This window comes from Schistocerca gregaria, chromosome 1 (genome assembly GCF_023897955.1).
Source record: "Schistocerca gregaria isolate iqSchGreg1 chromosome 1, iqSchGreg1.2, whole genome shotgun sequence".
Taxonomy (NCBI): domain Eukaryota; kingdom Metazoa; phylum Arthropoda; class Insecta; order Orthoptera; family Acrididae; genus Schistocerca; species Schistocerca gregaria.
Genome location: NC_064920.1, coordinates 681,535,593 through 681,562,261, shown reverse-complemented (window position 1 = coordinate 681,562,261; position 26,669 = coordinate 681,535,593). Strand labels below are relative to the sequence as shown.

At 37.2% G+C, this 26,669-nt stretch overlaps 1 protein-coding gene across 1 annotated transcript in view; it reads left to right on the top strand.

Annotated features, from left to right (window-relative positions):
• The window catches only part of LOC126302081 (proton-coupled amino acid transporter-like protein pathetic), a gene marked incomplete at its 5' end in the record, with an annotated part of 163,857 nt that overhangs the window by 86,035 nt on the left and 51,153 nt on the right, over positions 1 to 26,669 (top strand). The window contains 2 exons of the mRNA XM_049991721.1: positions 1,078 to 1,353; positions 8,291 to 8,469. Of these exons, the coding sequence (XP_049847678.1) occupies positions 1,078 to 1,353; positions 8,291 to 8,469 (455 nt within the window). The remainder of the gene's footprint in view (positions 1 to 1,077; positions 1,354 to 8,290; positions 8,470 to 26,669) is intronic.

Genomic DNA, 26,669 nt, shown 5'->3' with positions numbered 1-26,669 from the left:
GCTTGTGACACCACACTACACGACACAGTCCCTTAAGTTGTATGCAGTGTCTGTTTCTCTACAACAGGTGGCAGAGTACAATCCTATATGTGACAGTTGTGCATATACACGGCACCATGCACGGAGAGATGAGCCTCATCCATCCAAAAAATATTCCCCCGACATTTGTCATCCATTTCCATGTGTACCAAAAAATGAGGTGCAAAGTCATGGCATTGTAGCCTGTCTTGGGGCTTTATTTTGTGCACATTCTAAATCTTATAGGGATATCAGTGTGACATGTGCCAGAATGTTTTTGAGATTTTGACCCGAGGAGAGACAATTTCCATGATGCAATTTGAGCACTGGCTTCAGAATCTGAGGGATATGCTTCATGGTTGATTATAGTTCCAGCAACTTCATCAACAACTGCCGCAGGAATGGGCCACCACTCTCTCCCTGCTGCATCACCTAATTTATCTGTTTCTTTGAATTTCTTGATCATATTCATTAATCAATTTCTTCACAGCTGTTTCTGTTGGTGATATTCCTGCAATGCAATACTGCTATTGCAACTATTCTGATGAAACAACTTTCCAGCAGTGCATGATCCCTCTTCTCAATAGCTGTTGCATTTCATATGGAAGACTTCTACCTTCTTAATCCTTACACCAATAGTCAGGTCACAAACAAAAAGTCAACACATGTTGCCAAGTGACAAACAGTATACTGACTTCAAAAAGGAAATATTTCACATTCTGACTGCTTACAGAGCCAGATTTTCACTTGTGGCAAAAAGAGTAAATATTATTTTTTCAGCATACTGATTAATGAACATACCTACACCATTTCAGTGGCCTGCAACATGTAAAGCCTCCACTATAACAATCAGAACACTGGCAGTTTAGTTATAACCATCCATTATTATAAAAAATGTAGTGTGATGGTTTAGTATTAAGATGTTCTTACACAGTTTCATATTACAATTATTGATTTGAAACTATGATTTTACTGTAATCTACTTGGTACCAATTGACATCTATACAAAATATCATTGGATTAATGCAGGAGACTGAATTGGCTATCTGTGTTTCATAGGTGGTGGAGCACTACACCAATACATCATCAGATCAGCGCTGGTACATAGCAGGAACACTACCACCACTTATCCTGCTTGGTTGGGTACCCAGCCTAAAGTGGCTTGTGCCAGTATCCATGACTGCTAATGTTTTCATGACTGTTGGCCTGGGCATTACTCTGTACTACCTAGTCCAGGACATACCTCCTATTTCGGACCGGGTGCAATTTGCACATCCTTATGGATGGCCTCAGTTCTTCAGCATTGTCATCTTTGCTGTTCAAGCTATTGGGGTTGTAAGTATGTATTTTAATGTCTCACTGTGCCATTCCCTCCTCCCCTCACTCTTTTGCTGGCCTCTTGCTCATTAATGTATATTTATATGCTAGAATTTTTGCCCACAGCTTCACATGTGTATGTGTTCAACACCTATATTGATGGTGTAACAGTCTAGGAACAGTATTTGTGGATCCAAATAAGTTTATAACCACCAATTGCTTGGCATAACATGACCTACATTTGAACAGGCTAGCATCAGCAAAATTCAGCAAGATGTTTACTGTAATTTATAAAATTATAAACAATAAGGGAAACTAAATGTGTGTGAGTGGAGTGACAAGCAGCCTAAAGGAATAAAAGTTAAAAATCTGCTAAGAAAATCTTAAAACAATAGGTAACAGTGAAGACACATTTTTGATGCATTTCAACATAAATGGCTTACACATGAAAAATATAAATGGCAGAGAAGCAAAAATTAACTATCTACAAATTTTCTTGATCAGCAGAAGGATACATCAGTTCTTTGCCTAAAGAACATTGGCTAACAAAAGATTGCATCAAAATTCTTGATACATTAGAGAACTGTGTTGTAGCCGGTAGCTTTTGTAGAACTAACAAAATTCAAGGGGATCCCAGCATACTAATTAAAAATTGTTAAACATATAAAGTAAGAGATGATTTTAATTTTCTAAATTATGAAGACATTTTTGAAAGTTGCTGTATACAATTATTACAAAATATTGTGGTACTTTTGATGTACAGAATTCCAAGTAAAGAGGTAACAAAAATATTTCTGTTTAAACTGAGGAGTCTCTTACAGAAAATCACAAAAGAGCAAAAGAAAAGCTGCTGATTTTTGCACAAATACAATAAACAAATCCAGTGAATCAACAGAATTTATCAATCTGATTCAAGCATTTGGTTTCAATCTCAACTTCACAGAATTCACAAGAGAGAGTAAACAAACTGCAACCTGTATAGATTACATTCTGAGAAATTATTCACTCGGTGATACATAATAATTCTGCATCGATTTAGGTATTTGAGATCATTTTACACCGTTTTTGGAGGTACCAAAAATAAACGAATCAGCCATTAGAAAAACCTGCATAGAGAAAATATAAACTTGTTCCATTGTGGGCTGAAAGAAATAAATTGGTCGGTGGATCATTGTACTACAAGTTCTAAAAATTATGACAGATATCTTGAGAGTTTTTTTGCATGTTTTTAATGAAATTTTTCCCATTGCAGTCTGACATGAAAAAATAACAGTCAAAGTGAAATGGGTAACAGCTGGGATAAAATCGTCAATTACCAGAAAAAGGCAGTTACATAATGAACTGGAAAGTAATACAAGTTTAGATTTTATGAACAATGTGAAAAGACATAAGATTATATTTAGAAGGATGGTAAATGCATCAAAAGAAATGACACACAAAAAATTCAATCTGAACTATACAAATAAATCTTAGGTAGTATGGTCAGCTGTAAAATCAGAACTTGGTGTAATACCCAGCAGTCTACAAATTTCCAAAATTAAGATAGATGACAAATCCATTTTAAATCCCTCAGAAACATCAAAAATTTCAATAAAATTTTCATAAATGTATCAAAAGCGGGTGTTGATGTAAGTGTTTACATAGATCATGTCCAGTCCTTTGGTTTCAATCAGAATAACATGCAAATTCTAACTCAGTTTGAATTACAGCTAAAGATGTAGAAAAAGTAATATTCTTCCTTAAAAACAAAAATTCAACTGGATGGGATGAAATAGCACCTCTATCTGAAATAATAAACCAGTCATTTGAAGAAGAATGCTTCCCGGATGCTTTAAAGTATGCAGTAGTAAAGCCATTGTTCAAGAAAATCTCAAAGATGTAGGAAACTACCGTACAGTAAGTTTTCTCTCAATATTTTCAAAAATATTCAGAAAAGGTTTTACAATCAAGGCCTAAAATTCATGGCAAATCTAATACCGTCCCATCAAATGAGTTCAACTTCTAGAAAGGGAAGAGTAAAATACGTGCTATCAACAAATTTGGGCAGAAAATTTGCTCATCTATGGACAAATCCCAGAAAAATCACAAGAATTTTCTATGACCGTATGAAAGCTTTTGATTATGTAAATCACTCTGTACTGGTACATTGATTAGAAAGATACAGAATAAATGGTAGTGCTTTGAAATGGTTCATTTGTAACATCAGATACAAGCAATTGTTCATCAGAATGGAAAATTATTTCACATGGTATCTCACAAGGTTCCATCTTAGGCCAAATCTGACATTTATTTTATGTAAATGATTTACCACTATGAGGCCTGTCTTAAAAGAGTCAGAAAATATTTCGAGTACCTGGCAGGACTGGGACCATAATGCTCTTCAAAGTAGGCCTCTTGTGCTTCCGCACACTTAGCCCACTGATCATTCCACTGCTGGAAACATCTCTGGAAGTCTTCCTTTGGAATAGTGTTCAGCTCTGTTGTCATGTTCCACATTATCTCTTCTACACTCTCAAAAGGAGATCCTTTCAGTGGCGTCTTCAATTTTGGAAACAACCAGGAGTTGTGAGGAGCCATGCCTGGAGAGTGGGAAAGTTGGCAAATTGCTGTAATTCCATTTTTGGCCAAGAAATTTTGAATAAAGTGGGATGAATGTGTGGGGGCATTGTTGTGATGTAGTTACCAGTTTTTTGCTGTCCTCATGTCTGGTCCTTTGCACTGATCTATGTCATGGAGTTGCCAGAGAACATCTTGATATTACTCCTTTGTCACTGTTTGCCCTTCCGGTGCATATTAATGATGCACAGTTCCACAGACATCCATGAGGACAGTAAGCATCACCTTGATTTTGCTTCACACTTGCTGCACTGTCTTTGGCCTTGTAGACTCGGGATGCTTCCATTGCGACAACTGTCTTTTTGTTTCTGGGTTGTGCCCATACAGCCACAACTCATCTCCAGTTATCACAGTGTTCAGAAACCCAGGATCTGTGTTGGTGGTATCCAGAGGGTCCTGTGCAACGTCAAAACGGAGGTCTTTTTGTTCTGGTGACAACAACGTTGGCGCGAATTTCACAGCCACTGGGTGCTTGTTCCAATCATCATGCAAAATAGCATGTGCAGAATTTTTATTCATCCAACCTGTTGGGCAATCTCCCACATGGTCAAATGGCGATCTGCCCTCACCAAATTTTGTACCCTCTCAACAATAGCTGCACTCTGAGTAGTTTGGGGCCTGCCAGAATGCTGGTCACTCTCCACTGATGTGCACCCATTTTTGAATCAGTTGAACCACTCTTAGTTTGTGTTACACCAATCGCATCTTCTTCAAACACCTGCTGAATCTTACGAATTGTTTTGCTTTGAGAATCACGAAGCTTTTGACAAAATTTGATGCAGTATCTTTGCTCAACACATTCAGTCACTTGAGAGAATCAGTAATCTGCTGAACATGTTATGTAGCACCTCACTCAGCAACTGACAGGCAGTGTCTGATGTGCAGGAAGGCAGGGACAAAATTCATGCATGTGCATAAAGGTCTCTTCCTTTACTGTGTACAGTGGCATCGTGCTATCGTCTCTATTTTGCATGGGAAAATCAAAGGTTGGATACTTTTCAGACAGACCTCATAAGTACAACATTGCACTCAGTTTTATTTGTTGATGACACACCTCTACTCACTGAAAGTGTCCCTAAAGAGTCATTGACACCTAAATAGTTTAGAACATTAGTTTCATGTCAGTGGATTAAAACTAAACTTGGAAAAAACCGACCTCACACAGTTTAAAACCAAACACTCAAAATCAAGTGACTTCCAAATCTCCATGTAATTTCAGGAACTTTTGGAAGCAGTATCTGTTAAATTCCTGGGAATAGTTTTAGAAGAAAATTTATCTTGGTCTTCACATATTAAATTCAAATGGCTCTAAGCACTATGGGACTTAACATCTGAGGTCATCTGTCCCCTAAATTTGAAATATTTAAACCTAACTAACCTAAGGACATCACACACATCCATGCCCGAGGCAGGATTCGAACCTGTGACCATAGCAGTAGCGTTGTTCCATACAGAAGCACCTGCAACTGCTCAGCCACAGCGGCCACACATATTAGCTAGTTGACAAACAAACAATCTACCACTTGCAATGACAATATTGTCCTATGCAAGTGACACTGTCACTAGTCAAGTCATTTGCCACAGCTATTTTGAAGCCACTGTGATATGGAATATAGCAAGTAGTGTAAACAGAATATTATTATTTCAAAAAGCTGTTATTAGAAATATATGTAATATTAAGCAAGCCTTTATTCATGGATCTAAAAATTTTAACTATTCCATGTATTTACATTTATGAGTTATTTGCTTTTGTCCATGCTAATCCAGAATAATTTAAGAAAACAATTTTCAACATATGTATGACCCAAGAAAGAAAGATAATTTCGTGTTGCCATCTCATACACTAAAACTCTACTCCCACACTCCACTTTACATGTCTGTGAAAATTTACAATATATTAAAAATGAAGAACTTTCCCAGTGTGGAACTAGGTCTACTTAAGATAAGGCTACTCACCATCATAGTGCAAAATTGTTATTATTCACTTACTGAATTTTTAAATTATGATGAAAATTTCTTTGTTTAGTAATGAAACAAATTTGTAATAATTTTTGTAAATTGAGATGGTTTTTGTTCTTTGTTTGACACATTGTATGTATCTTTGATACATTATCTATATTGACGAATCTGCTGTACCTTAAATTAATGATTTATGTATGTCTGTCATGAGACAATAAAATTTTGATTCTGATTCAGTTTCTGATTCCTACACAAGAAAAGGGACAGAACACATCTGAAGAACTATCATAGCAGTTCTCTCACTAACAACTAATGAGATCCTCTCTATAGAATAGGGCAAAATGACAAATTGATCCAGAACTGAGGAGAGTGTTTCAGGAAGGGACGATCATATTCTGAGTAGATTATGAATATCATATCTATCCTGTCACATCTGAAACTTAAGAACTGGGAATTTGTGATGATCTTCATGAATTTTATGAAGATGTGTGATTCAACTGATGCTATTTCAAATATTTAGTGAGTTTGCATTAGATGACAAGAGAAATGTTTATCAAGCAAGCCTTATCCAATACCACCTACTAAGTGAAGTTCTGAGAAGATATGTCTGATACCTTTGAAATTAGGACAGGAGTGAGACAACTGTATTTTAGAAAAGATTGTCTGAGAGTGACAGAAAGAAATTAACAATTCAGGGGTAGAGAATGGTACAATGCTAAACTACAAGAATATGAACATTACAATTAACTGTCTAGCCTTTGCAGATGATCTAGACTCTGTATATGCAGCATCAAAGCCATGTTACCAACTGCAGACATGGGCAGTGAAGGCTAGGCTTCAGTGGAGAAAGGTGTTGTAAGATTTTTGTAAAAACTTTTTAAAATTTTAACACATTGCATAAAGAACACTTTCTCCATTCCTAATAATGTTTACTAATTTCAATTAATTGCTGAAAATATCTTTCCAATTTTTATTGTGATTTTCATTTCAGTGTTACACATGGAAGTAAAAGAGACTTTGGATTTAGGAGCACTTTTGTTAATAAATCTTGTTGTCATCTTCTTAGCAATATTGGAGACAGTTGTATGGTTTGCAATAAAGATTTTATAAAAATGTTCAAAAATATAATAAATGCAGTTTTGAAGAACTGACAGACTAAGTCTAATGCATCTGCATTTATTTTATTATGATTATACTATACTATTTTATTATTATTATACTGTACTATCCTGTTTTGTTTTTTTCCCTCCATACTTTATTTTGATTAATTCATCATATAGTTAGAGGAAAAAATATTTCTTGTGATTTAGGAATATATATGAAAAGGACTCTGATTTCTAACCCTTAGGGCTGATTACTGAATTCCTTCCTATTATTCTTTTCAGGATTTCTTCCCATACCTTCTGAGCCATACATTAATTATGGATTTCTTTAATAATGTTCATCTTTGATTATTTTAAAAAATTGATCAGTATGTGTCATCATTAACATTTGACCCCCAGGGTAGAAAAAACAGTTTTCATTTCTTTTACACTGAAACCACTCAACAAAGTTTGATCTAAAAATAAGTTGCCATTTAATGGAGCACTATATGCTTGAACTCTTCTTGAGAACTTTACTGATAAGGAAATAAACAAGTGCTGAATGTCAAAAAAATTAGATAATCTTCAGTCAGTACTATCACCATAAAGTAAACGTGACACCCTCCAACCCCACCCCTCCCCCACCCTCTACCCATCCACCACGCTACTCACCACTTTCTTTTTACTAGTCTGACATAATATGATATACCTGTCAAGGTTTGGATGGCAATTAGAAACACTTGGGTGGTTTGCTTTCTTGAATTCACAGAGCTGGATATGCCACTAAGTGGCATCACACTCCGATGACACTATTTCCATAATTATGATGCGAAAATGACCAAAATGAATACTATTCAATTATTTTTCCTGTAAGACATGTATTATATGTCTGTCAAAGTAGAGAGTAGGGTCAAGTAATAAAGTGAGAATTCTGTAACTTTTTTGTACTATGGTTTGATATAAAAGATGGTAGTTTGTTATCAACTGCAATTTTAGCATGCTGATTTTAAATTAATTACTTATCTAATCTTGTCTGAGTATGTAATGCTACATATTTCTTTTTTACAATTACTTGACATGTTACTGGTTTTGTACTTTACACAGTTTCTGAACATTTTTGTCTGAAATTATGATAATAGAAATCACTGGCACATTGAGAAGGCCAAAAAATCTGAACGGATCAGAAACATTTAGGAAGATTAAAAACTAATATAAAGCCATATAAACAAAAAAAGGGAAAACTTTGGAATGTGACTGTGCCAGATGACTAAGAGCCAATGTAACTTGTTTCTACACAGGTAATGCCACTTGAGAATGGTATGAAGACCCCTAGGGATTTTATTGGGTTTTGTGGTGTTCTCACTCAGGCGATGACTTTACTTTGTGTGATTTACACAACAATTGGATTTCTTGGATACCTCAAATATGGTGATTCTACTCAGGGCAGCATCACACTCAACTTGCCAGTACAGGAAGTGTAAGTAATAAATTAAATTCCTACACATGGCTACATTATATTAGATTAAATATCCCATTCATTTCAGAGACTTGTAATGAACAGATCAGTGTTGATTTAGGACTTCTTGGGACAACACATGTTTTATAAAAGAATTAATATGCTTAGATTTAATGAACACTAGTGGAGAAACCTGTCATTACTCATGTATTTAATTATAGCTGAATGTCCATGCCCATACCAGACAACATTTGGGCTTCCGCTTATTGTTCATGACATCATATCTCTTGAACTACGATACAATATTTAGGCACATTCAGCAGTTAATGTGGATACTGTATGACAAATTGTGTTGCAAATGGAGTTGCGGCAACTAAGTATAAATTTAGGTGTCATGCATGATGTGGCAGTTTTTCACACATCTCCCTGTTTACAATGTCATATCTCCTGAATTGTGTGTCATACAGTAATTATTACAGGGGTACATGCAGTGCCATATGTGGACACTGTCTGCAAAATTTATTGTGAATACAGTTAGTAGCAAAGAAGTAATAAATTAAAAAAAAACATGGTGCATGATGTAACAGTTTTTCACACATTTCATTCTATATGATGTCATATCTCCTGATCTATGTGTTGTACAATGATTGTATTTAGTGGTATATGTGAATACTGCCAGCGAAATATGTCACAAATACAGTTAGGAGTAAAGAAGTAATTATCATAATTTCATTCCTTATGCAGTATATTTACTGCATGAACAGCAGGAAAGTAGTAAGTGATAAACATTTTTCCTTTCGTCATTCTCCAGTATTTTCCAGCATACAAAACTTTTCTAAAGGTCCAAAATTACATGTAAAGTTTCTTGTAAGTTGGGGGGACAGGGTGAGCAGCAGTACAAGGATTTTTGCTGATGATGCTGTTGTGTACAGGAAGGAGTTGTCACTGACTGACTGCAGGATGATACAAGATGACTTAAACATTTTTTATAGTTGGTCTGATGAATGGCAGCTAGCTCTAAATGTAGAAAACTTAAAGTTAATGGAGATGAGTAGGAAAAACACACCCACAATGTTCAGATACAGCATTGTTTGACAGGGTCACATTCATTAAATACCTAGGCATAACACTGCAAAGTGATATGAAATGAAATGACCATGTAAATACTGTAATAGGGAAGATGAATGGCCAACTCCAGGTAATTTGGAGAGTTTTATGAAAGTGTTGTTCATCTGTAAAGAAGACTGCATACAGGACACTAGTACAATCCATTCTGGAATACTGCTCAAGTGCCTGGGATCCACAACATGCTGAATTGAAGGAAGATATTGGAGCAATTCAGAGGCAGGCTGCTAGATTTGTTACCAGTAGTTTCGAACAACATGCAAGTATTACTGAGATGATTCAGGAACTCAGATGGAAATCCCTGGAGGGGAGGCAATGTTTATTTTGAGGAATTTCATTGAGAAAATTTAGAGAACTCTCATTTGAAGCTGATTGCAGAATGATATGTACATTTTGTGCAAGGCCCACAAAGATATGAAAGGAGAAATTAGAGCTCACTTGACTGCCACATAGGCAGTCATTTTTCCCTTGATCTGCTTGTGAATGGGACAGAAAAGATAATGACTAGTAGTGGTACAGGGCACGCTCCACCATGGGCAGTACAGTGGCTTGTGGAGTGTGTATGTAGCTGTAGATGTAGATGCCGATGAATCGGATGAAATTCTTCAGAATGACAATAGAGAACAATCTGAAATGGAACAAGGGTACAGGTTCTTTAGGTTTCAAGCTATGTAAAAACATATTTGCCATAAACATAATTAACAAACGTCATAAAGATTTGTAGTAGGCCTACCAATTATCTGTCACATTTTGTACTTAAATGACCTTGAAAAGTGCAAAGTGATGACTTCACATGCATGTATTGTCTAGATTACAATGGACAGATGACACATTAGCAGAAGCCTGATACACAGTTATGTAACCAAAAAACAAACACAAACATGCACACACACACACACATACACACACACACACACACACACACACACACACACACACACACACACACACACAGAGAGAGAGAGAGAGAGAGAGAGAGAGAGAGAGAGAGGTATGTATTTGTGAGTGACTCACAATTCAGAAAGAGTTTATTGTTGAGGCAGAATTTGAGGTGCCTCTTTTGTATATTTTGTTTGGGAAATACTGTAAGTTGCACTCTTTACATGTTTTGATAAAAAATGTAATATTTTCAAATATGCTACAAAAATTCAGACTGTTTTGATACTTTTTCGTAATATTTTCAGATACGGCACAAACATTTAGACTGTTTTGATACTTTTCAGCATGGTAGGTACATACTGATTGGCTGTTTCTATTTAACAGCCATAAAAATTCTGTGATATGATTGACTGTTTCATTTTAATAAATGCTAAAATAATGTCTGTGATTGTGTGAGAGTGTGTCTGTATATGCACACTTTCCCAATCACATCACAGTATTTTACTGGCCATTAAAATGAAACAACCAGTCAGTATGTAGCTACCATAATCAAAGATATTCAAACGGTCTGAATTGTTATGCCATGTTTGAAAATATTTGATTATTTATCAAAATATGTAAAGGGTGCAACATAAAATATTTCTAACATAAAGAATATGAAAGCACCTAAAATTCTGCCTTAACAGTGAGTTGGTCTCTTCCTTTCTTATGTCACTCACAAATATTTATGTTAAATACTGTACTGCACCATTATTAACATGAACAAAAATTATGTTCTCATATAACTTAAAGTATTTTCAATGACAAAAATAAGTGAACACCTAGTGTGATACATAAAACATGACTTTGGATTCTCAAATTAAATGTTATAATGCCATTTCAATGTGTAAATTGCTACAAAATACATGTGGCTAAAAGTAATATGCTATGCAGGCAATTGAAACTTCATTTTTAGGCGTAATGAGATTATGTGCCAAACATGTTGACATAAATACTATGCTAATCAGGCAAGCTCCTAAAAAAATAGGCAGTCTGAATTACAGTCAGTTACTGGAAAAGTACAGTTATTGTGCAACTTATAATTGATGCATAAAATATGACTGCACACTCTCAAATGCTATTTCCACATCTGAATTGTTATGTAACAATACAAAACACATGTGGCTATAAAGTAACCTGCTGAGCAGGCAGTCAACACTCCTTATAGGTAATGAATGCTGTGCTTTTGGGGACCTAGTTTTACATACCTGTAAAAGTCACCCAACTACTTACAACTGTCTTATTTCCAAGATCAACACCAAGAAGATATTCTAGTTGTTTAGAATATGGAACAATCATTGACAATTGCAACAGTATTCTGCCACATTGAAAATTCTCAACATGACTTCCTCCAAAGTGCTAAATATCTCTCAGCTATTACAGGAGAAGACAAGGCCAACTGATGAACATTTTTGTTTTTGTTTATTATTGGTAAACCTGGACAACCTTGTTACTGATACTGGTAACATCAGTTACACCATAAATGGCATGCCACTTAGCAAGAAAAATTTAAATGTGCTTATATCCATGAGCGAACTCTTTGTGGTAACATTATGGAGATTAAAATTTGTAATCAAGTGGACTGCCAAGAACAATTAGAGAAAGGCCAGTCTGTAATGTTAAAGCCAAACATTAGCAGTGCATTTAATACTTATCTATTTGGTAAATTCTCCTAGTTCACCTTTGTGAGACAGCACCAAGACAAAACTACTACTTTTCCTACACAGGAGTGGGAGTATGACAGCAAGTCACATATTGGAAAAAATCAGCAGAGAGACACTGGAAACCATTACAAGGAAATATAAAAAGCCCATATCTATACAGTATAAAACACAAATTGTTGATATTAGAAATAGCTGTACTATTGGATGAACTGCCTGGGTTAATGCAGCACTCTGAGTAGATGACAGTTACCATATGGAACTGAATGTAGTACAAGATTTGGCTAAGATTTTTAACAAGCTGGTCATATGTGGCTACTTAACATCAAATCATGACTTCAGTGTGCAAAAGGAAAACCAAAGAAACAGCAATAAGAGTGTGAATTATGATAAGACAGTCAGAATAGACAGTTTAATGTGGATGAGCTCTATTATAGATAAAAGAAATATAACAAATTTACATGTCAAAAAATAACAAGCCCAGGAGTGAAAAATGATATTGGTAACTGTCTTACCACTTTTATAAAATGTCCTGAATGTGTTACAAAAGACTTTTAAATAATAAACAGTATTTACAATGTGATCTGCTGTACTGTGTGCTAATTGCTTCTATATGACAACTAAAGACAAACTTACAGACAGTGTGCTGTGCTTAACAATATTATACAGTTTGTCTACTGTGGTTATAGGAATACATGAAAGTGGGCTGGTGTACAAGTAAACCTTCCAGACAATCACAGTAAGAAAGATCTTAAACTATGAAATGTCAGCCTATAGTTTTAACTATTTACCTGAAAACTATGTGAAAGTAGGTGACACAGATTCCAACAAAGAGCACATAAGTATTATACAGAAGTATAATATTAAAGATGCAGAAACTTATTTTTTTCACTCTAACAAGGGGGGGGGGGGGGGGGGCACGATTTTGTGATCACAGATTTACTTCAAACTTTGTACAACTTCACTAGGCCATTAAAAGAACATAATACACAAGTGGTAAGGTGTACTACTCTGCCAATTCCAAGAAAATAACAAGAGAAGTTTTACACATCTATGATATAACTGATGTATCTATGCGTAGGTGCTGGGTTTTCGAGTTCACGCTGGTCCAAGTGGTTAATGTTTGAGCTACATAAGACAAATATGTATTAGGTGATGCTTCAACTCCCACTCAAATTTAATTTTTAATCCTTATTTTTTCATCATGGATCATATTATGTAATATATATGACATTTTAGAGGTAATATAATTTTAAAAACCACATGCATTTGCATGACGTTTAAGTGAATTTCATGTTATTTGACTACTTACTATTTCAATTAAATTTAATTATTAGAACAAACATATTTATAATTGTTGACAAGAAAATCAGACACAGAAGAAGGGCCTATTTGGCAGTTAACCTGTATAGTGGTGAGACGTAACTAACTAATGTACCAAGAAGTGTAGGTGCAAATCTTTTTAAAAACAAGGAATTAACATTTGTACTACGAAAATGAAAGTAAGAGTGGGAGTCGAAGGATCGCCTCATATACATACTCCATTGAACACCACCAGTTGACTATCATGAACTCTAACATCCAGCACTTGCCCACAGATACATCATCACTTATATAATAGATGTGTAAGACTTCTTGCGTAATTTTCACAGAACTGCCAGAGTAGTGTGCCTTACTAATTGCACATTTTATTGTTTTGATGGCCTACTAAAGGTGTACAAAATTTGACATAAATCAGTAATCACAATGTCATGGCCTCCCCTTGAAAGTCATTCCTCTCCACAATACTATGAAATATAGATACTGCCAGATAAGGATTGATACCCACAACTAATGATTCTGCTGGCATTACAAAAAGTAATAAACATATCACAGAGATGTAAACCATTCCTATTAAGGAAGTTTCTACTTTAAGTGCAGTTAATGTCTTTAGCATAAGAAAAAGAAAATTGGAAAAAAATGTTATCTGAATTATTGAGTGAAAGCAATTGCCACGAAGAAAGAATATAAAGTGCTACTAGAAAGAGAAGAGGCCATTGAAGCTGTGCAGGCAAGTCCTATAAATGATTTTAAATGCAATGCACAGAAGAATCTGGATATGGCTTACCCTCCAAGACACAAACACTAATTGTGTAAAACTTGGTGTAAGTAACAGAATTTTAATTAATCTTCCAACATTTTATGTTTCTAAAGAGAGCACCCACTGTCAAGTTATGGCACACACCTTGCAGCTTCTGGTTTCAGAAAACTATTTCAGTTCTGAAAGCTAATTTTTTTGTACCAACTAGCAAGGCTTTACCTCCTTAGTTATGTAGTTTCTAAACTGTGGTAGCATGGTCATCAGAAGATGACATTTTGTACTGCTAGATAGTGGAATGGAATACTACTTACTGCTTCCCAATATATTTATTAATTAATGAAATTTGTCATTAAAAAGATATCTTTTTTTCAAATCAACAGCTCAGTTCACAGAATCAATACCAAAAATAAAAATAACTTTTACAGAGATTTAAAGCCATTTATGTTGTTTCAGAAAGGTGCCCACTATTCAGCAATACATATTTTCAGTAACATGTTAGCAGCCATAAAAAGTTTAACTAATAATAAAGGTCAGTTTGAAAAGAGTCTAAGGGATTTTTTGGTGGTCAGCTTCTACTCCATTGATGAATTTCTTAGCAGAACTGACTGATGCATGTATAGTATTAATAAGATCACCTAATGTGGATACTGCGTACAATCTGATTTCTGTACACATTTTGTCAGTAATGCAATCATTGTAAATAAGTGCTGTGAAATGTGTTTGTTTTTAATTTTTTATATATTATTTGATGATGTGTGGCTACAATAGTGTAAGAATTATCATATGCATCTAAATATACATTTAATATTTGGTGACAAGTTTTATACAAGGGCAATTTCATTTTAAATATTTATTGTGTATTCTTGTTATCTGACAAGTTCATCTCAGAGGATCTCATTATGGAACAGCTGGAACTGGAGTGGCTATAATTTTTGCAAGGCATTGAAAGGGGGTTGCTGAAAACATTACAGTTGTCGTTTGTTAACTACATGGAAGTGTATTCCTGCTGTTGAATTTCCTATTTCATGTAGGTAAGAAAAGATACATGCTGTGCTATTGGCTACTCTGCAAGATCATCACCCAAAAGTCATACAAACATATGAGCTTTTTAAGGGTCTTTGGTGGTTACCAAATAAGAAATCATATATTCTTGTACAAAAAATATATTAATTTTTGCTTATACATTTACACAAAGAAATTAACTCATCTTTAAGACATGTTCAAATTTTTAGACTAAATGATTATTTTTGATACTCTTAAGTTTTCTGGTGTAAAAATAGGAGAGAAAGTGTAATAATTGATTTGTTTCAATGGTTTGACTGATGCCATGAAATTTCCCGTCCAAGCAACTCACCGATAACTGAATTTTTCACAGTTGGTAAATGTTATAACCTTTAATCACCAATAATTGCATGGATATTCAAACACACTCACTTAGAAACAGTAGCTGGTTACATGATAACAACTCAGTATCTCCTATTCGACTGCCGTGCTGTGACATGGCGCCGGCGCCATTCGTAGCTAGGTGGCGCTCCCGCGCTCAGCCGAGTTGCGGAGCGCCTCTATCGCCGTTTGCGGGTACTGTTGTGGTGGCACTATTAAATGTCATGGCACTGTCACAACACTTTTCTCCCCTTGAAAAAAAAAAAACACTCACTTCCTTGGAGACATGGACAGTGCGGAGACATCCATGGCCTCTTGTGAGGCCCCGAGAAGATCCCGTGGAGAGACACGGGAGTATGGTCGAAAAAATCCAGGATGGAAGCTTGTGCGTGGAACATGCTTCCTGGACGAGATGATGGGTGAAAACGCCGGAGCAGCATTCATAGGTGTTGTGGACCTGGGGGTGTGCTCCAGCGAGATGGGTCCTGGAGAAGGTGGCGTCACGACTGGGGCCGGTTCCAGCGTACTCGGAAGCGGTAGTGACGTCGGCTGCTTCAACACGTACGGTAGATCGGCAGCAGCGACAGGACTGGCTTCTCGGGCTGATGCAGGCGAAGGAAGGAGTGGTGGCACTGGCATTGGCCACCAATCGTGGGCGCATCTGGTCGTAATGGCAAACAACCGTGCCGTCGTCTGAACGTATTTCACAAAGCCGGCTGCTGCGAAGAGCCTTGTCCACCCCTGGAATCCATTTAGGGCGAGTTCCATACCCTCGTGCCCACACAGTATTTTCCCGCACTAGGGGACACAGCACAAGGCCTGACAGAGTGAATCAGGTGCAGTAGAGTGCGCGATTAGCGGCCATGTAAGAGTTCAGCAGGGCTGTGATCACCCAGAGGCGTGAAGCGATAAGAACTTAGAAATTGCAGCAGAGCATCATCTGTGTAAAAATCACTAAGGAATTTTTTCATCTGGCTTTTGGAAGTGCGGAAAATGCACTTGACCTCCCCATTCGATTGCTGATGGAAGGGCGGTGCTGTAACATGATGAATTCCTTGTCCAGTACAAAAATCACAGAAGGCCTGTGAAGAGAACTGAGTGCCATCGTCCGTGACGATCGTGGATGGAAGATTTTCTAGCGCAAAGATTTTGAACAAAGCCAGTGTCGTCGCTGCAGTGGTGGGCGACGGACATCGAACAACAAATGGAAACTTCTAGAAGGCATCAATCAACAGTAGCCAATAAGTACTGAGGAAGGGGCCGGCAAAGTCAGCATGCACCCGTTCCCATGGCTGCGTCGGATAAGACCACGGAGAGGGCATTGTACGAGGTGCAGCCAGTTGTTGACCACACTGACCACACGCAGCAACCATGTGGGCGATGTCTGAATCAATGCCGGGCCAATAAATGTGCCTGCGGGCCAGGGACTTAGTCCGAGAAATACCCCAAAGGCCTTAATGCAACAGTTTTAGAACATCTTTACGAAGAGAGGCTGGCACCATGACCCATGGAGATGCGCCATCCATGGTCAGAAGAACAACACCATCATGAACAGACAGACGAAGGCGCAAGGCATGGTAGTTGCGAAGGGGATCTAATGCCCAGCTCTTGGTCCTGTCCGACCAACCCCGTTGAACAAAACCGATCACCTGACGCAGTAGCCGACGTGACCTGCGAACATGTAAGTGAAAAACCCTCGACTGCATGACATTCTTCCTCATCAATGTGGAAACAGAGTAGTCCATCACGATCAAAAACCGGGTCGGGCCCATCGGCAATAACGACAATGCGTCAGCTTTGACGTGCTGGGCCGTGGGGCGATAGTGAATCTCATAGTGGAAACGAGACAAGTATAAGGCCCAACGTTGCAGGCGGTGAGCTGCCTTATCCGGAAGCGATGCCGATGGGCTGAACAGAGAAACCAGTGGCTTGTGGTCGGTGATGAGGTGAAACTTAGAACCATACAAAAAAACACTGAACTGTTTTAGAGCATAAATGATAGTGAGCACCTCCTTTTCAATTTGAGAGTAATGCCGTTGCGCATCGTTGAGGGTCTTGGAAGCATAGGCGATGGGTCGTTCCAACCCATCCTCATACCGATGGGCGAGAACAGCCCCTAGGGCATACTGTGACGCGTCAGTCGCCAGAACCAAGTGCTGACCCGGACGGAATGTGGCAAGACAAGGCGCCGACTGCAAATGAGCCTTCAGGCGGACAAAAGCCTGCTCATACTCGTCGGACCAACAGAAAGGGACGTTTTTGCGTAACAGCTGATGCAGAGGATGAGCTACTGCCACTGCGTATGGAATGAATTTGTGATAATAAGCAACTTGCCTAGAAATGCCTGAAGTTCTTTGACCATAGACGGCCGGGGTAGAGCGTTAATGGCCGCAACGTGCTGACGTAGAGGACGTATACCCTCACGGACAAGTGGAAACCAAGATACACAATGGAGGGTTGGAAGAACTGTGACTTGTCCAGATTGCACCTCAACCCAGCCGAATGCAAAACCCGAAACAGTGAACGTAAATTGCGAAGGTGCTCCTCAGTGGAGACCCCCGTGACAACAATGTCATCCAGATAGTTTATGCAGCCGGGAACGGAAGCTGTGAGCTGTTTCAAAAACTGCTGAAAAATGGCCGGCATGCTAGCGATGCCAAATGGTAACCACTGGTGCTGATACAACCCACAAGGAGTGTTGATGACGAGAAATTCCTTGGAACGGCAACTGATGGTATGCCTCTGATAAGTCAAGTTTGGAAAAGAGCTGGACCCCAGCGAGCTTGGTAAATAACTCCTCAGGACGGGGAAGAGGATAAGTGTCAATGAGGCTCTGAGCATTGACAGTGGCTTTAAAATCACCACACAATCGCAGACTCCCGTTTGGTTTAGAAACCACCACGATTGGCGATGCCCATTCGCTGGAGGTAACAGGAAGGAGAATCCCTGAAGCTGTTAACCTGTCTGTCTCAGCCTTGACAGGTGCACGCAATGCCACAGGAATAGGGCGTGCCCGGAAGAACATAGGGCGAGCTGTAGGTTTAAGAGTAATGTGGGCTTCAAAATCCTTGGCACGACCCAGACCAGCAGAGAACACGGACGAAAATTCAGAACACAATCCATCCAGCTGTTGATACGGAATATCCTCAGATATGAGGTGCACATCATCATCAATGGAGAACCCGAACAACTGGAAAGCATCATAACCGAACAGGTTTTCAGTGCCCGCATGATCCACCACATAAAACGTGAGGGGCCTAACAACAGACTTGTAGACAGTGGAACCATCAAACTGACCAATGAAAGGAATTTTCAGTTTATTATAATTTCTCAGATTTCGTGTAACTGGAGACAAGGGAGGGGAGCCCAACTCCAAATACGTGTGACAATTAATGGGAGTTACTGCAGAGCCAGTGTCCACTTGCATGTGAATGTCTTTATCCAAAACACGAACAGTAACAAACAACTTATTTGTTTGAGACAGCACACAGTTAACATCCATGTCCGATGTCTCGTCCTCGTCGACAGGAACTTTAGGGGACTGACACACAGAAGCAATGTGGCATTTTTTCCTACGTGAATTACACGAGGCCCTGTCATGCTGTACGAAACAACGTGGACAAGAAGGAAGTACAGAACGAACCTGCTTCTGTGGTTGCTGTTTTCGCTGCGAGTGTTGCGGCCCAACGCGACGTTGTTTACGCGAGTGAACTGCCACTACATCTTCATTCTTCTGTGAAACAGGCACATTGTCCGTGTTGAAAGTTGACTTTACAGCGCCTTCATCACACCACGCGTCTATTTGCATGCCAGCAGCGTGAGACACTTCAAAGGATTGAGCGATGCTTAGAACTTCTGACAACGACGGGTTTGGCAGTTGTAGGGCACGTTGCCAAACTTCTTTATCAGGAGCAAGCCGTAGAATAGCATCCCTAACCACTGAATCAGCATAAGACTCATGATGAGTGTCCATGACAAACTGACATTTCCTACTCAGACCGTGTAGTTCCGCCGCCCAAGCTCGGTAAGATTGATGGGGCTGTAGACACCGGTAGAACACCACACAGGCGGCAATGACGTGGGTGTTTTTTCGGTAATAAGTCACACATTTCTTGGAAGGACAGAGAGGCAGGTTCCCGTAGAGGGGCTAACTGAGATAGCAGCTGATAGATCCGTGGGGAAATCCAAGATAGAAATAACGACTTACACCTAGGAGCATCGACAACGCCGAAAGCCAAGAAGTGTTGCTGCAAATGCTTCTCATAATCCTCCCAGTCTTCAGTGGCCTCAGGAGAGAGGAAGACAGAGAAGAGTTAGACAGACGATGAGTAAGCAACGTCGACAACGCCTAAATAGCAGCCGTCTGCTGTGTTTGTTGTGCCTGAATAGCAGCCGTCAGCTGCGTTTGTTGTACATTGAGCGCTTGCATAAGCTGTTCCATGTCTGCCCTGTCATGAACACACAAATCCACAACGCAGTGAAAATATCCGACCTCGTCGCCAAAAAGTGTTATAACCTTTAATCACCAATAATTGCGTGGATATTCAAACACACTCACTTAGAAACTATTGCTGGTTACATGATAACAACTCAGTATCTCTTATTCGACTGCTGTGCCGTGACATGCAGCTGGCGCATTTTCCCTCCAAATTGCATGGAGGTATAAGGTACTTCCATGCCAAATTGTGTTGGTGTTAGCTGTCTGTGTACATGCTTTAAAACTGTGTTTACACTAATGTTTTATGTTTCTGTGGTGTACTTCAGCTTGTTATTTATTCTATCAACTTCTTGCTACATTAACAAGACATTACATAGCTTGTGAACTTGCATGTTTTTAGCTATAGGAATAAATTGTGGAGTTTCCAAAGAAAGTAAGGCTATGGGGAAGACAAAAGATGTTTCACCTCAGAAAGTTTCGTCTGTGGTAGCACATCTTGCTGAAAATCGTTATACACACCAAGAAATTGCTGACAGAATGAGAATATCATAGAAAACTGTCAGCAGAATCAAACTTTTAGTTCATAAAGGTGGTGAATACAAGCCAAACAGGAAAGGAAAATGTGGACATAAAAGAAAAAACAGTCTTAGAACAATGAGAAACTTACAAACATGGCAACAGTGAACCACAAACTTACTTCTACAGACACAAGCCATCAGCTGAAAGGTTTGGGTGTTGAATTTTCACCTGTGAAAGTGAAAAGGAGTCTGTCTGAATATGGTTTGAAGGTGTGCCAACCAAAGAAAAAACAGAAAATCACACCTGCTGTGAAACCAGAAGAATGCAGTGGGTATATGCAATAATGTGGTAAATTAAGTGGGTCTGATCTCTAAAGTTAGAAGTTTTGGCTTGAAATTGTGATGTTTTATTGATACTGATGAAATGCACATTTCAATTTTGGGACTGTTGAGGTCTCCATGCCACTATTCCCAATTTGTATAACTTGTTATTTTGTACACGTGCTTCAGGTATGATTCAGTGATGAATCTGTATTCACTATAATGGAAAATAGCAGCCAGTATATTTGTTGCAGGCCTGGAAAAACAGTTCAAAGCTGAGTGTGTGTAGCAATGTGTGAAGCATCCAGCTTCTGTTAGGGTTTGGAGTGTGATGTCTGTGAAAGGTTCTGGCAGATTACACATTGTTGAAGGGACAATGAGGCAAGAACAATATAGAAAAATCCTTGAAAAGGAACTTTTCCTCCAAATAAATGAGTGGTTTCCTCATAAGGATGCCATTTTTATGCATGATGGGTCACCTTGCCACATAATCAAAAGTGTTTCCAAGTTGGAAGGAAAGCAACTGAAAGTGTTGCCCTGGCCAGGACATAGCCCTGATATGAACCCAACTGAAAATTTATGGGCTACTGTGAAACAGAGAATAAGGAAATTTATAATAACCACCCAACAAGATCTCATGGAGAAACTAGAGGAAATCTGTTACCATGATGGTGATATTAATATGTCATGTGAAAAGTTGATAAAAACTATTCCAGACAGGATAAAAAATGTTGTTTAAGAACAAAGGCATGCATACAAAGTGTTGAATGTACAAATATAATCTGTATGTGGATTTAAATGTGTAATAAATGTAAGGCTTTGGAAAAAAATGTCTTTAGTCTAATAATATGAACATCTCTGTACATTTGTTTGTTAAGGTGAAGTTTTAATATCATTTGTTCAACTTTTAATTTATAGTTTAAATCTACAAAACTATCATCTGATACCTTTTCTAGCCAGTAACTTGACAAATACCTTCAAGGTATGTTCTCAAATTCTAATACATATCTATTATTTCCTGAGAAATATCTATTTTAGAGCCTTACCAATTAGCTCTCTTCCTCCTCTCCATTTGTCTAGCCAAGATTAGTTGGGGATCTTACTTTTGTCTTTTATTTCGTGCAGTACACTATTCTTAAAGAATTACGTGTCTTCTTGAATGCTGATTGCCAACTATTTTCCTCCGTATACTTGTGGAATTATGTACAGAGCTTCAACTTTAAGACTTAAGCATTTAAAATGCTGTTAAATGTAGTTATTCCAATGGTTTTAAGCTCTGAAAATGGTGTTTCTGTTGCTAGACAGACAGTGTGTAGTCCACCACATTTAGATGCAACACTGCTATACTTTTTATACAGATTCAAGTGAGAATGGAGGCTTATAAACAGATTTTTCATGTACCCTCTAATATAATAAAATTTTTGGATTCATCATTTTCTTTGAGTACTTGAAGACATGGCTTCTTCCCATTAGTATTTACAGCAAATACGTAATTATGTTCTCTTCAAAGGTATTTTATTCCATATTTATCAGATTTCACAAATGAACACACTTCTTGACAACAACTGCTAACTTCCAAGTGTCTTGCAGTGAAAAGGTAACATATATCCTAAGTGAAGAAGAACAGAGAGAGTAATAGTTTCACTTCAAAGATAATCAATATAATGGAGCAGAGATTTACAGTTTGATTAATATCTTGTGAAATGAAAATAAACAATTTTTTCTATTGATTTTATCTTTTTGAACTATTATGGAAAACAGTAAGTGCGATTATTATACTAAATCTGCATATTCTTAACTTCACAAATGGACAAAACTGTGAAGTAAATTCGTAATACAAAAATAATTATGTTTCTCAGAATATAGTTACTTTTATATCAGCTTAATTCTATGTCAATGTACATTTACTTAAAATCAAAGGAAGTATACAATTTTTAGTTGTAGTTGTGGTGCAAGTTATAGCTTACTGGGTTTTCAAGTACTTGATGAGAAAATATATGTATTGAACAGTATTGTTACAACTGCTCAACCATGACTGTGTAAGCATGAACATGTGAACAAAATTCTGACACCACAATAATAGGTAGAGAATAAAAGAGACACTTGCTTTTCTAAAAGTGAAATTCATCTAAAATATGTAGACATTGTGGCCAAGAAGTATGGTTGTAAATGCAACTGCCTAAACAAACAGACATTTGAAAATCATGTAAGAAAATGTTTTGTTAGGTAATTATACAATACTACATACAAATACATTTCGTGTACAAGTTTTTCACAAAAATTATTTGTATTTGGTATACAATGTTTCATTGCACATTTACATCATTTACCAGTGTTTCTTATAGCAGTTATGAACATGCAAATTATGATCTTTTGCACTTGAAGAAAAGGAATAGGTATCACTTTGCAAACATTGGTACAGACATAGTCACATTAAAACCTGTCTTCTCCTCACTTAATCAGTTCCATGTCTTTGGCAGTACATCATATTTTTGTCTGTAGTGTGTCGGTGCTTTTCACATCTGGGCTTGGTATAATATCTTTTACATGAGTGTAATGTCATCAACAAGAAACATCACTAATTAGTTTGAGATGTTTTATTTTCTGGGAGAAATAGACTAATTATGAATTTTTGCTGAGAAAGTAATTCCTGCAAGAAAATGAAAAGAAAGAAAAAATAGCTCACTGTCAAAATTGTAATTAAGATCAATATCTATGTGAATCCTAATAATATGATAGTAAAGATGAAATAGTAATGATGGTACTATTATGTGTATATAGATGGATGCATATATAAAAATATATTTTGAGTTGGAAAATAAGTGCTGTCATCATTGTCATAAACAAAATCATCCTTTGACTAATACACTGTAAACATTGCATTTGAAAATTCCATCTAATTCCCTTTCAAATACTCTCAGACTTGTTTTAATTTGTATTGTTGTCAAATGGTCAGCAACATCCTGACATTCCAAATATTTCTTCACAGTTAATACTTCTACTAATTCTGTTATTCTGCTGTGCCAAGTTACCTATCATTACAATAATTATTCAGTGTTATTTTTAATGTTTCTCTTTCAGCCATCATAATCACAGTATTCTTATAACAAGCTTCCAAAATGTGCATATAATCTAACATGACACTACAATACAGAATTAAGTTCCCTACACTTAACTTCAACATCACCAACAGCACCATTATGAAAAACATCATCATTATCACATCATTTTCAAATTCTGCCTGTGTAGTCTGAAAATTAATCATCTCTCATTGAACACAATGTTCTCCTCAAAAACTTGGCTTGTATGGGATAACAAGTTATTTAACATTATCTGTGGTTAATATATTTCACTCTTAATGCAAAATAAACGTTATTGATTGAGTTTTTCGTAGCAGTCCTTTTCAAGTGCTGATAGCAAATAGTAAAAGAGTAAGTCTAACATCAAATATTTTACCAAATGTGTCCACAAACATGCATAAACACTTACATAACTGGAGAGCAAAGGAACTGAAAAGGCATAAATGACATTATTTTCCCAAAAGTGTTTTCAAGATAGCATAAATGATTAGGATAACATAGCTAATTACTTTATGTAAACCACTAAAATCATAGCATATTTTGTTTTCTAGTGGTAATCATCCTGCAACATAGCTCTAATCTTAAACAATAACCATAATAGAAACAGAAGCATTTGCTAATCACTGTACAATAGGAAACCTGTCATCATGTAGATTCAGATATTGAATGTTCAGTTTGAACCAACATTTCATTCATAAAGCATAGATTAAAAGGTCAAGAAAGTGTTCATTGTTAATGCATAAATAAACTCTCTTACATAGTTTGTAACAGCTAAAACTTTTTAAACATCACTGTTGCTTCTCCAGACATATTCATTCGTCTGGAGGCTTCTTATATTTTTAATCAATATGAACTGTGCTACTTTATTTTTGTGCACAACAGTAATCTTCTCTTTATATTTTTCATGCACATTGCTTAAGTGTGATTGGTATAGCTTTACTTTCACAAATTTTCCCAACAGCTTTCATGTCAAATTATGATAGTTTTTGTCAGAATCATACAAGTGTTTGTGTACATTTCTTACAGTGTTAGCATTATTACAAAGGTGCTTCAAGTTATTTTTGTATAATGTTTGATAAGACATGTAAATTTGTGTGTTTAAGCTGTAAATTTTTATATCAGAACTGAGAGTTGGAAATATTACATTGTTTAGCTTACTATTACAAATATGCAGGCTACTCTTTCTAAACTGACAACAAAACTTATTTTGATAAGTTGTCCACCAATTAAGTAAGTGTGTTTGACCCTATACTTGCAGCTCACAGTGTTGTAATCATGAAGATACGGAAAAACTCAGTAAGTACACAATGAATTCCCAGCTTGTATTTGAATTCTTTCTTCAGAAGTATGGTTATCAAAGAAAAGTTTAGATGATTTCAAAATTACAGTGGCTTCTACAGACTGCATCAGATGTCTGAAGAACTGGTACTAAATGATGCTTTCATGCCTATGTTTGATACCCTTGGAGCCAAATTTGATGAAAATTTTCCAGAAATATCCAAAAGATATTCAACTGCCAAATCAAAATACAAGTGGAAAACTCTCAAATCAAAAAGCTGGTTTACCCCTAGATTAGCTAAAGTAAAATGGATTGTGAGACTACTTAATGATAAAGTCAAAGCCACTACAGATACTGGCATTAAGGATCAACTATACTTCAGTTTTTTACTGGCCAAAAGCACGTGCTGAAATGAATTGGAGAAGCAAAAAAGAAAAGCAATGACAGATTTACTGAAGAAGCTCAAAATCCTTGCTAGGCAGTGTGGGATCTGGTTAGTTCAGGCTTTCAAATAATATGATGAAATGATATATGGTGACCCTCAACTATGTACCCTCTGACTCAACGTTGAAATATTAAAAGTTTTGGCTGGTTTCATTGTCTAGGGGCTGGGATACGTAGTTGGTGCATTACAGGTCAAATACTGCTGAGTCCACAGTATATGATAAGAATACACACATGAATCAAATGGCCGAAGATTTCTGTCACTTGGCAATTGGGAATTATGAACGTAACAAATAAATTTATAAAAGAAAGATTGCAATTAAATAAAATCTGCAGGTAATATCTTAATGAGTTTAAATGATGTGTATGATAGGAGAAGTACTTTTGAGAATGCGGTATATTTCTGCAAAACACTTATTGGTGCCGATGGTCCAGAAATTAAACAAAATATAAGTTGAATAACAGGGAAACAATAGATTCCTACAGCATGTGATTAGTTATGAACAACAACACAGTTTGTGAGATATTCACTTCTAAACGCACACTACCTCTTCACTGTAGAAGCCACGGAAATCTCACAAGTGCACAAGTGGGCACTCCAAAGTATTTCTATCTGCCGCGACCACTCACAAACCGCTCCACAGTTCCAAGTCTCTGTCGTGACGGAGCGTCCGTAGCGCCATCACGGCCAGCATTTCCCATGTCATGTGCCATACTCCTGCACTGCTGCACTGCCCAGATCTACCTTGTGTCCTCTCCAGAAATGATTCTCCTCCCCAACCTCCATACGTCTTTCTTAGTAACAAGCACTGTGACTGGCTAGAGCACTCCCTCCATGTCTCCAAGCCAACGTGCACTCACACACATATTGAAACACATACCAGATACTGGATTTACATTTAAATAACTTGAAATTAAATAAATATTCCTACATCTGGACCATAAACACGCACTAACACACTACATTCAATACC